The following is a 10,925-nucleotide window of genomic DNA, read 5'->3' as shown; positions in this document are numbered from 1 at the left end:
CCATCTCTCCTCTTCCTCCTTCCCTCTATCTCCCCAACCTCCATCTCTCCTCTTCCTCCTTCCCTCTATCTCCCCAACGTCCCATCTCTCCTCTTCCTCCTTCCCTCTATCTCCCCAACCTCCAACCTCTATCTCTCCTCTTCCTCCTTCCCTATATCCCCCAACCTCCATCTCTCCTCTTCCTCCTTCCCTCTATCTCCCCAACCTCCCATCTCTCCTCTTCCTCCTTACCTCTATCCCCAAACCTCCATCTCTCCTCTTCCTCCTTCCCTCTATCTCCCCAACCTCCATCTCTCCTCTTCCCCCTTCTCTCTATCTCCCCAACCTCCCATCTCTCCTCTTCCTCCTTCCCTCTATCTCCCCAACCTCCATCTCTCCTCTTCCTCCTTCTCTCTATCTCCCCAACCTCCCATCTCTCCTCTTCCTCCTTCCCTCTATCTCCCCAACCTCCATCTCTCCTCTTCCTCCTTCTCTCTATCTCCCCAACCTCCCATCTATCCTCTTCCTCCTTCTCTCTATCTCCCCAACCTCCCATCTCTCATCTTCCTCCTTCCCTCTATCTCCCCAACCTCCCATCTCTCCTCTTCCTCCTTCTCTCTATCTACCCAACCTCCCATCTCTCCTCTTCCTCCTTCCCTCTATCTCCCCAACCTCCATCTCTCCTCTTCCTCCTTCTCTCTATCTCCCCAACCTCCATCTCTCCTCTTCCTCCTTCTCTCTATCTCCCCAACCTCCCATCTCTCCTCTTCCTCCTTCCCTCTATCTCCCCAACCTCCCATCTCTCCTCTTCCTCCTTCTCTCTATCTCCCCAACCTCACATCTCTCCTCTTCCTCCTTCCCTCTATCTCCCCAACCTCCCATCTCTCCTCTTCCTCCTTCCCTCTATCTCCCCAACCTCCCATCTCTCCTCTTCCTCCTTCTCTCTATCTCCCCAACCTCACATCTCTCCTCTTCCTCCTTCCCTCTATCTCCCCAACCTCCCATCTCTCCTCTTCCTCCTTCCCTCTATCTCCCCAACCTCCATCTCTCCTCTTCCTCCTTCTCTCTATCTCCCCAACCTCACATCTCTCCTCTTCCTCCTTCCCTCTATCTCCCCAACCTCCATCTCTCCTCTTCCTCCTTCCCTCTATCTCCCCAACCTCCCATCTCTCCTCTTCCTCCTTCTCTCTATCTCCCCAACCTCCCATCTCTCCTCTTCCTCCTTCTCTCTATCTCCCCAACCTCCCATCTCTCCTCTGCCCTTCTCTCTATCTCCCCAACCTCCCATCTCTCCTCTGCCCTTCTCTCTACTATTCCACCCCCCCCCCCTCTTTCTCTGGTTACTGTGGGTATGTGGGACACTAACAGTGGGCGCTCGTTCCGCCACCGCTCCAATCAGTGTCAGTGCAGCAGCAGCAGCAGCAGCAGCCGCAGCAGCGGGCACCACCGGTGGGCTGGTGGAACAAGGTAGACTGGCACACCTGGGGCGGCACCCCCCTCCCTCCTCCCTCTTTCTCACCTCTACCTCTCCTCCCTATCCTCCCTTCCTCTCTCATCCGTCTCGCCCTCTCTCCCTCCCTCCACCTAGCATGGATGCGCCGAGCATGCCACCTCCATCGCTCATTGACCCAGTGCTATTCCATCGCCACACCTCATTGGCCACCTGGCCTCCCTCTCTCCACTCTGATTGGGCGGCTGCGGTTCCCGTCACCTGTCCCCTCCTCCATTTACTGCTCTCCATCTCTCAGTTCCTTCACAGCGCAGAACAGCACAGTGGAGCATGGCTGACCCAACTAAACCTTGTCTTTGTCCTATTTCTCTCTCTGGTCTCTCTTCTCTCTGTTCTCTCTTCTCTCTGTTCTCTCTGGTCTCTCTTTTCTCTGGTCTCTTTTCTCTCTGGTCTCTCTGTTCTCTCTTCTCTCTGTTCTCTCTTCTCTCTGGTCTCTCTTCTCTATGTTCTCTCTGGTCTCTCTTCTCTCTGTTCTCTCTGGTCTCTGGTCTCTCTTCTCTCTGGTCTCTCTGGTCTTTCTTCTCTCTGTTCCCTCTTCTCTCTGGTCTCTCTGGTCTTTCTTCTCTCTTTTCTCTCTGTTCTCTCTGGTCACTCTTTTCTCTGTTCTCTCTTCTCTCTGTTCTCTCTGGTCTCTCTGGTCTTTCTTCTCTCTGTTCTCTCTTCTCTCTGTTCTCTCTGGTCTCTCTGTTCTCTCTTCTCTCTGGACTCTCTTCTCTGTGTTCTCTCTTCTCTCTCTTCTCTCTAGTCTCTCGTCTCTCTTCTCTCTGTTCTCTCTGGTCTCTCTTCTCTCTGTTCTCGCTGGTCTCTCTTCTCTCTGTTCTCTCTTCTCTCTGTTCTCTCTTCTCTCTGTTCTCTCTGTTCTTTCTTCTCTCTGTTCTCTCTTCTCTCTGGTCTCTCTTCTCTCTCTTCTCTCTGGTCTCTCTTCTCTCTCTTCTCTCTGTTCTCTCTTCTCTCTGGTCTCTCTTCTCTCTGGTATCTCTTCTCTCTGTTCTCTCTGGTCTCTCTTCTCTCTGTTCCCTCTGGTCTTTCTTCTCTCTGTTCCCTCTTCTCTCTGTTCTCTTTCTCGCTGTTCTTTTTCTCTCTGTTCTCTTTCTCTCTCTTCTCTCTGGTCTCTGTTCTCTCTGGTCTCTCTTCTCTCTGTTCTCTCTGGTCTCTATTCTCTCTCTTCTCTCTGGTCTCTGGTCTCTCTTCTCTCTGTTCTCTCTGGTCTCTGGTCTCTCTTCTCTCTAGTCTCTTGTCTCTCTTCTCTCTGTTCTCTTTGGTCTCTGGTCTCTCTTCTCGCTGTTCTCTTTCTCTCTGTTCTCTTTCTCCCTGTTCTCTTTCTCTCTGTTCTCTTTCTCTCTCTTCTCTCTGTTCTCTCTTCTCTCTGGTCTCTCTTCTCCCCCCTCTCTCTGTTCCCTCTTCTCTCTGGTCTCTCTCCTCTATGTTCTCTCTGGTCTCTCTTCTCTCTGTTCTCTCTGGTCTCCTCTCTGTTCTCTCTAGTCTCTCTTCTCCCTGTTATCTCTGGTCTCTCTTCTCTCTGTTCTCTCTAGTCTCTCTTCTCTCTGTTATCTCTGGTCTCTCTTCTCTCTGTTCTCTCTAGTCTCTCTTCTCTCTGTTATCTCTGGTCTCTCTTCTCTCTGTTCTCTCTTCTCTCTGTTCTCTGTTCTCTCTGGTCTCTCTTCTCCCCCCTCTCTCTGTTCCCTTTTCTCTCTGGTCTCTCTCCTCTCTGTTCTCTCTGGTCTCTCTTCTCTCTGTTCTCTCTGGTCTCTCTTCTCTCTGTTCTCTCTAGTCTCTCTTCTCTCTGTTATCTCTGGTCTCTCTTCTCTCTGTTCTCTCTAGTCTCTCTTCTCTCTGTTCTCTCTGGTCTCTCTTCTCTCTGTTCTCTTTCGCTCTGTTCTCTTTTCTCTCTGTTCTCTCTGGTCTCTTTCTCTCTGGTCTCTCTTCTCTCTGTTCTCTTTCTCTCTGTTCTCTCTTTTCTCTCTGGTCTCTTCTCTCTGTTCTCTTTCTCTCTGTTCTCTCTGGTCTCTCTTCTCTCTGTTCTCTCTGGTCTCTCTTCTCTTTGTTCTCTTTCTCTCTGGTCTCTCTTCTCTCTCCTCTCTGTTCTCTCTTCTCTCTGTTTTCTCTTCTCTCTGGTCTCTCTTCTCTCTGTTCTCTCTAGTCTCTCTTCTCTCTGTTCTCTCTGGTCTCTCTGGTGTCTCTGTTCTCTTTCTCTCTGTTCTCTCTTTTCTCTCTGGTCTCTTCTCTCTGTTCTCTTTCTCTCTGTTCTCTCTGTTCTCTCTGTTCTCTCTTCTCTCTGTTCTCTCTGGTCTCTCTTCTATTTGTTCTCTTTCTCTCTGGTCTCTCTTCTCTCTCCTCTCTGTTCTCTCTTCTCTCTGTTTTCTCTTCTCTCTGGTCTCTCTTCTCTCTGTTCTCTCTAGTCTCTCTTCTCTCTGTTCTCTCTGGTCTCTCTGGTGTCTCTGTTCTATTTCTCTCTGTTCTCTCTTTTCTCTCTGGTCTCTTCTCTCTGTTCTCTTTCTCTCTGTTCTCTCTGTTCTCTCTGGTCTCTCTTCTCTCTGTTCTCTCTGGTCTCTCTTCTCTTTGTTCTCTTTCTCTCTGGTCTCTCTTCTCTCTCCTCTCTGTTCTCTTTCTCTCTGTTCTCTCTGTTATCTCTGGTCTCTCTTCTCTCTGTTCTCTCTAGTCTCTCTTCTCTCTGTTCTCTCTGGTCTCTCTGGTCTCTCTGTTCTCTTTCGCTCTGTTCTCTTTTCTCTCTGTTCTCTCTGGTCTCTGTTCTCTCTGGTCTCTCTTCTCTCTGGTCTCTTTCTCTCTGGTCTCTCTTCTCTCTGTTCTCTTTCTCTCTGTTCTCTCTGTTCTCTCTGGTCTCTCTTCTCTCTGTTCTCTCTGGTCTCTCTTCTCTTTGTTCTCTTTCTCTCTGGTCTCTCTTCTCTCTCCTCTCTGTTCTCTCTTCTCTCTGTTCTCTCTTCTCTCTGGTCTCTCTTCTCCCCCCTCTCTCTGTTCCCTCTTCTCTCTGGTCTCTCTACTCTCTCTTCTCTCTGGTCTCTCTTCTCCCCCCTCTCTCTGTTGCCTCTTCTCTCTGGTCTCTCTCCTCTATGTTCACTCTGGTCTCTCTTCTCTCTGTTCTCTCTGGTCTCTCTTCTCTCTGTTCTCTATAGTCTCTCTTCTCTCTGTTATCTCTGGTCTCCCTTCTCTCTGTTCTCTCTAGTCTCTCTTCTCTCTGTTATCTCTGGTCTTTCTTCTCTCTGTTCTCTCTAGTCTCTCTTCTCTCTGGTCTCTCTTCTCTCTGTTCTCTCTTCTCTCTGTTCTCTGTTCTCTCTGGTCTCTCTTCTCCCCCCTCTCTCTGTTCCCTTTTCTCTCTGTTCTCTCTCCTCTCTGTTCTCTCTGGTCTCTCTTCTCTCTGTTCGCTCTGGTCTCTCTTCTCTCTGTTCTCTCTAGTCTCTCTTCTCTCTGTTATCTCTGGTCTCTCTTCTCTCTGTTCTCTTTCTCTCTGTTCTCTTTCTCTCTGTTCTCTCTGGTCTCTCTTCTCTCTGTTCTCTTTCACTCTGTTCTCTTTTCTCTCTGTTCTCTCTGGTCTCTTTCTCTCTGTTCTCTCTGGTCTCTCTTCTCTCTGTTCTCTTTCTCTCTGTTCTCTCTAGTCTCTCTTCTCTCTGGTCTCTCTTCTCTCTGTTCTCTCTTCTCTCTGTTCTCTCTTCTCTCTGTTCTCTGTTCTCTCTGGTCTCTCTTCTCCCCCCTCTCTCTGTTCCCTTTTCTCTCTGTTCTCTCTCCTCTCTGTTCTCTCTGGTCTCTCTTCTCTCTGTTCTCTCTGGTCTCTCTTCTCTCTGTTCTCTCTAGTCTCTCTTCTCTCTGTTATCTCTGGTCTCTCTTCTATCTGTTCTCTGTAGTCTCTATTCTCTCTGTTATCTCTGGTCTCTCTTCTCTCTGTTCTCTTTCTCTCTGTTCTCTTTCTCTCTGTTCTCTCTGGTCTCTCTTCTCTCTGTTCTCTTTCACTCTGTTCTCTTTTCTCTCTGTTCTCTCTGGTCTCTTTCTCTCTGTTCTCTCTGGTCTCTCTTCTCTCTGTTCTCTTTCTCTCTGTTCTCTCTGGTCTCTCTTCTCTCTGTTCTGTCTGGTCTCTGTTCTCTCTGTTCTCTTTCTCGCTGGTCTCCTCTGTTTTCTGGTCTCTCTTCTCTCTGGTCTCTCTTCTCTCTCTTCTCTTTCTTCTCTCTCTTCTCTCATCTCTCTGTTCTCTCTTCTCTCTGGTCTCTCTTCTCTCTGGTCTCTCTTCTCTCTGGTCTCTGTTATCTGTTCTCTCATCTCTCTGTTCTCTCTGTTCTCTCTGGTCTCTCTTCTCTCTGTTCTCTCTTCTCTCTGGTCTCTCTTCTCTCTGTTCTCTCTGGTCTCTCTTCTCTCTGTTCTCTCTTCTCCCTGGTATCTCCGTTCTCTCTTCTCTCTGTTCTCTCTGGTGTCTCTGGTCTCTGTTCTCTCTGGTCCCTCTGGTCTCTGGTCTCTGTTCTCGCTGTTCTCTCTGGTCTCTCTACTCTCTCTTCTCTCTGGTCTCTCTTCTCCCCCCTCTCTCTATTTCCTCTTCTCTCTGGTCTCTCTCCTCTATGTTCTCTCTGGTCTCTGTTCTCTCTGGTCTCTCTTCTCTCTGGTCTCTTTCTCTCTGGTCTCTCTTCTCTCTGTTCTCTTTCTCTCTGTTCTCTCTGTTCTCTCTGGTCTCTCTTCTCTCTGTTCTCTCTGGTCTCTCTTCTCTTTGTTCTCTTTCTCTCTGGTCTCTCTTCTCTCTCCTCTCTGTTCTCTCTTCTCTCTGTTCTCTCTTCTCTCTGGTCTCTCTTCTCCCCCCTCTCTCTGTTCCCTCTTCTCTCTGGTCTCTCTACTCTCTCTTCTCTCTGGTCTCTCTTCTCCCCCCTCTCTCTGTTGCCTCTTCTCTCTGGTCTCTCTCCTCTATGTTCACTCTGGTCTCTCTTCTCTCTGTTCTCTCTGGTCTCTCTTCTCTCTGTTCTCTATAGTCTCTCTTCTCTCTGTTATCTCTGGTCTCCCTTCTCTCTGTTCTCTCTAGTCTCTCTTCTCTCTGTTATCTCTGGTCTTTCTTCTCTCTGTTCTCTCTAGTCTCTCTTCTCTCTGGTCTCTCTTCTCTCTGTTCTCTCTTCTCTCTGTTCTCTGTTCTCTCTGGTCTCTCTTCTCCCCCCTCGCTCTGTTCCCTTTTCTCTCTGTTCTCTCTCCTCTCTGTTCTCTCTGGTCTCTCTTCTCTCTGTTCGCTCTGGTCTCTCTTCTCTCTGTTCTCTCTAGTCTCTCTTCTCTCTGTTATCTCTGGTCTCTCTTCTCTCTGTTCTCTCTAGTCTCTATTCTCTCTGTTATCTCTGGTCTCTCTTCTCTCTGTTCTCTTTCTCTCTGTTCTCTTTCTCTCTGTTCTCTCTGGTCTCTCTTCTCTCTGTTCTCTTTCACTCTGTTCTCTTTTCTCTCTGTTCTCTCTGGTCTCTTTCTCTCTGTTCTCTCTGGTCTCTCTTCTCTCTGTTCTCTTTCTCTCTGTTCTCTCTAGTCTCTCTTCTCTCTGGTCTCTCTTCTCTCTGTTCTCTCTTCTCTCTGTTCTCTGTTCTCTCTGGTCTCTCTTCTCCCCCCTCTCTCTGTTCCTTTTTCTCTCTGTTCTCTCTCCTCTCTGTTCTCTCTGGTCTCTCTTCTCTCTGTTCTCTCTGGTCTCTCTTCTCTCTGTTCTCTCTAGTCTCTCTTCTCTCTGTTATCTCTGGTCTCTCTTCTCTCTGTTCTCTCTAGTCTCTATTCTCTCTGTTATCTCTGGTCTCTCTTCTCTCTGTTCTCTTTCTCTCTGTTCTCTTTCTCTCTGTTCTCTCTGGTCTCTCTTCTCTCTGTTCTCTTTCACTCTGTTCTCTTTTCTCTCTGTTCTCTCTGGTCTCTTTCTCTCTGTTCTCTCTGGTCTCTCTTCTCTCTGTTCTCTTTCGCTCTGTTCTCTCTGGTCTCTCTTCTCTCTGTTCTCTCTGGTCTCTGTTCTCTCTGTTCTCTTTCTCGCTGGTCTCCTCTGTTTTCTGGTCTCTCTTCTCTCTGGTCTCTCTTCTCTCTCTTCTCTCTCTTCTCTCTGTTCTCTCATCTCTCTGTTCTCTCTTCTCTATGGTCTCTCTTCTCTCTGGTCTCTCTTCTCTCTGGTCTCTGTTATCTGTTCTCTCATCTCTCTGTTCTCTCTGTTCTCTCTGGTCTCTCTTCTCTCTGTTCTCTCTTCTCTCTGGTCTCTCTTCTCTCTGTTCTCTCTGGTCTCTCTTCTCTCTGTTCTCTCTTCTACCTGGTATCTCCGTTCTCTCTTCTCTCTGTTCTCTCTGGTGTCTCTGGTCTCTGTTCTCTCTGGTCCCTCTGGTCTCTGGTCTCTGTTCTCGCTGTTCTCTCTGGTCTCTCTACTCTCTCTTCTCTCTGGTCTCTCTTCTCCCCCCTCTCTCTATTTCCTCTTCTCTCTGGTCTCTCTCCTCTATGTTCTCTCTGGTCTCTGTTCTCTCTGGTCTCTCTTCTCTCTGGTCTCTCTTCTCTCTGTTCTCTTTCTCTCTGTTCTCTCTGTTCTCTCTGGTCTCTCTTCTCTCTGTTCTCTCTGGTTTCTCTTCTCTCTGGTCTCTTTCTCTCTGGTCTCTCTTCTCTCTGTTCTCTTTCTCTCTGTTCTCTGTTCTCTCTGGTCTCTCTTCTCCCCCCTCTCTCTGTTGCCTCTTCTCTCTGGTCTCTCTCCTCTATGTTCACTCTGGTCTCTCTTCTCTCTGTTCTCTCTGGTCTCTCTTCTCTCTGTTCTCTATAGTCTCTCTTCTCTCTGTTATCTCTGGTCTCCCTTCTCTCTGTTCTCTCTAGTCTCTCTTCTCTCTGTTATCTCTGGTCTTTCTTCTCTTTGTTCTCTCTAGTCTCTCTTCTCTCTGGTCTCTCTTCTCTCTGTTCTCTCTTCTCTCTGTTCTCTGTTCTCTCTGGTCTCTCTTCTCCCCCCTCTCTCTGTTCCCTTTTCTCTCTGTTCTCTCTCCTCTCTGTTCTCTCTGGTCTCTCTTCTCTCTGTTCGCTCTGGTCTCTCTTCTCTCTGTTCTCTCTAGTCTCTCTTCTCTCTGTTATCTCTGGTCTCTCTTCTCTCTGTTCTCTCTAGTCTCTATTATCTCTGTTATCTCTGGTCTCTCTTCTCTCTGTTCTCTTTCTCTCTGTTCTCTTTCTCTCTGTTCTCTCTGGTCTCTCTTCTCTCTGTTCTCTTTCACTCTGTTCTCTTTTCTCTCTGTTCTCTCTGGTCTCTTTCTCTGTTCTCTCTGGTCTCTCTTCTCTCTGTTCTCTTTCTCTCTGTTCTCTCTAGTCTCTCTTCTCTCTGGTCTCTCTTCTCTCTGTTCTCTCTTCTCTCTGTTCTCTGTTCTCTCTGGTCTCTCTTCTCCCCCCTCTCTCTGTTCCCTTTTCTCTCTGTTCTCTCTCCTCTCTGTTCTCTCTGGTCTCTCTTCTCTCTGTTCTCTCTGGTCTCTCTTCTCTCTGTTCTCTCTAGTCTCTCTTCTCTCTGTTATCTCTGGTCTCTCTTCTCTCTGTTCTCTCTAGTCTCTATTCTCTCTGTTATCTCTGGTCTCTCTTCTCTCTGTTCTCTTTCTCTCTGTTCTCTTTCTCTCTGTTCTCTCTGGTCTCTCTTCTCTCTGTTCTCTTTCACTCTGTTCTCTTTTCTCTCTGTTCTCTCTGGTCTCTCTTCTCTCTGTTCTCTTTCTCTCTGTTCTCTCTGGTCTCTCTTCTCTCTGTTCTCTCTGGTCTCTGTTCTCTCTGTTCTCTTTCTCGCTGGTCTCCTCTGTTTTCTGGTCTCTCTTCTCTCTGGTCTCTCTTCTCTCTCTTCTCTCTCTTCTCTCTGTTCTCTCATCTCTCTGTTCTCTCTTCTCTCTGGTCTCTCTTCTCTCTGGTCTCTCTTCTCTCTGGTCTCTGTTATCTGTTCTCTCATCTCTCTGTTCTCTCTGTTCTCTCTGGTCTCTCTTCTCTCTGTTCTCTCTTCTCTCTGGTCTCTCTTCTCTCTGTTCTCTCTGGTCTCTCTTCTCTCTGTTCTCTCTTCTCCCTGGTATCTCTGTTCTCTCTTCTCTCTGTTCTCTCTGGTGTCTCTGGTCTCTGTTCTCTCTGGTCCCTCTGGTCTCTGGTCTCTGTTCTCGCTGTTCTCTCTGGTCTCTCTACTCTCTCTTCTCTCTGGTCTCTCTTCTCCCCCCTCTCTCTATTTCCTCTTCTCTCTGGTCTCTCTCCTCTATGTTCTCTCTGGTCTCTCTTCTCTCTGTTCTCTCTGGTCTCTCTTCTCTCTGTTCTCTCTAGTCTCTCTTCTCTCTGTTATCTCTAGTCTCTCTTCTCTCTGTTCTCTCTAGTCTCTCTTCTCTCTGTTATCTTTGGTCTTTCTTCTCTCTGTTCTCTCTAGTCTCTCTTCTCTCTGGTCTCTCTTCTCTCTGTTCTCTCTTCTCTCTGTTCTCTGTTCTCTCTGGTCTCTCTTCTCCCCCTCTCTCTGTTCCCTTTTCTCTCTGGTCTCTCTCCTCTCTGTTCTCTCTGGTCTCTCTTCTCTCTGTTCTCTCTGGTCTCTCTTCTCTCTGTTATCTCTGGTCTCTCTTCTCTCTGTTCTCTCTAGTCTCTCTTCTCTCTGTTATCTCTGGTCTTTCTTCTCTCTGTTCTCTTTCTCTCTGTTCTCTTTCTCTCTGTTCTGTCTGGTCTCTCTTCTCTCTGTTCTCTTTCACTCTGTTCTCTTTTCTCTCTGTTCTCTCTGGTGTCTTTCTCTCTGTTCTCTCTGGTCTCTCTTCTCTCTGTTCTCTTTCTCTCTGTTCTCTCTGGTCTCTCTTCTCTCTGTTATCTCTGGTCTCTCTTCTCTCTGTTCTCTCTAGTCTCTCTTCTCTCTGTTCTCTCTGGTCTCTCTGTTCTCTTTCGCTCTGTTCTCTTTTCTCTCTGTTCTCTCTGGTCTCTGTTCTCTCTGGTCTCTCTTCTCTCTGGTCTCTTTCTCTCTGGTCTCTCTTCTCTCTGTTCTCTTTCTCTCTGTTCTCTCTGTTCTCTCTGGTCTCTCTTCTCTCTGTTCTCTCTGGTCTCTCTTCTCTTTGTTCTCTTTCTCTCTGGTCTCTCTTCTCTCTCCTCTCTGTTCTCTCTTCTCTCTGTTCTCTCTTCTCTCTGGTCTCTCTTCTCCCCCCTCTCTCTGTTCCCTCTTCTCTCTGGTCTCTCTACTCTCTCTTCTCTCTGGTCTCTCTTCTCCCCCCTCTCTCTGTTGCCTCTTCTCTCTGGTCTCTCTCCTCTATGTTCACTCTGGTCTCTCTTCTCTCTGTTCTCTCTGGTCTCTCTTCTCTATGTTCTCTATAGTCTCTCTTCTCTCTGTTATCTCTGGTCTCCCTTCTCTCTGTTCTCTCTAGTCTCTCTTCTCTCTGTTATCTCTGGTCTCTCTTCTCTCTGTTCTCTCTAGTCTCTATTCTCTCTGTTATCTCTGGTCTCTCTTCTCTCTGTTCTCTTTCTCTCTGTTCTCTTTCTCTCTGTTCTCTCTGGTCTC

The 10,925-nt window shown here is 48.0% G+C and overlaps 1 protein-coding gene across 28 annotated transcripts in view; it reads left to right on the top strand.

Moving 5' to 3' along the window:
* The window catches only part of LOC110536395 (calcium/calmodulin-dependent protein kinase type II subunit beta), a 158,298-nt gene that overhangs the window by 80,773 nt on the left and 66,600 nt on the right, over positions 1 to 10,925 (top strand). For 23 of the 28 annotated variants that reach the window (XR_016484703.1, XM_090191163.1, XM_090191156.1 and 20 more), the window contains one exon: positions 1,348 to 1,446. The exons of the other annotated variants lie outside the window; for them this stretch is intronic. Coding sequence is in view for 22 of the 23 variants with exons in the window: in XM_090191163.1 (XP_090047289.1) it covers positions 1,348 to 1,446 (99 nt within the window). In the remaining variant the exon portion in view is untranslated. The remainder of the gene's footprint in view (positions 1 to 1,347; positions 1,447 to 10,925) is intronic. 28 annotated transcript variants of the gene reach the window in all.

The sequence above is a fragment of the Oncorhynchus mykiss genome, chromosome 11 (genome assembly GCF_057628025.1).
Source record: "Oncorhynchus mykiss isolate SJ-2025 chromosome 11, ASM5762802v1, whole genome shotgun sequence".
In the NCBI taxonomy this organism is placed as follows: Eukaryota; Metazoa; Chordata; class Actinopteri; order Salmoniformes; family Salmonidae; genus Oncorhynchus; species Oncorhynchus mykiss.
Note: the sequence above shows the minus strand (reverse complement) of the source record. Positions and strands in the feature narration are given on the sequence as shown.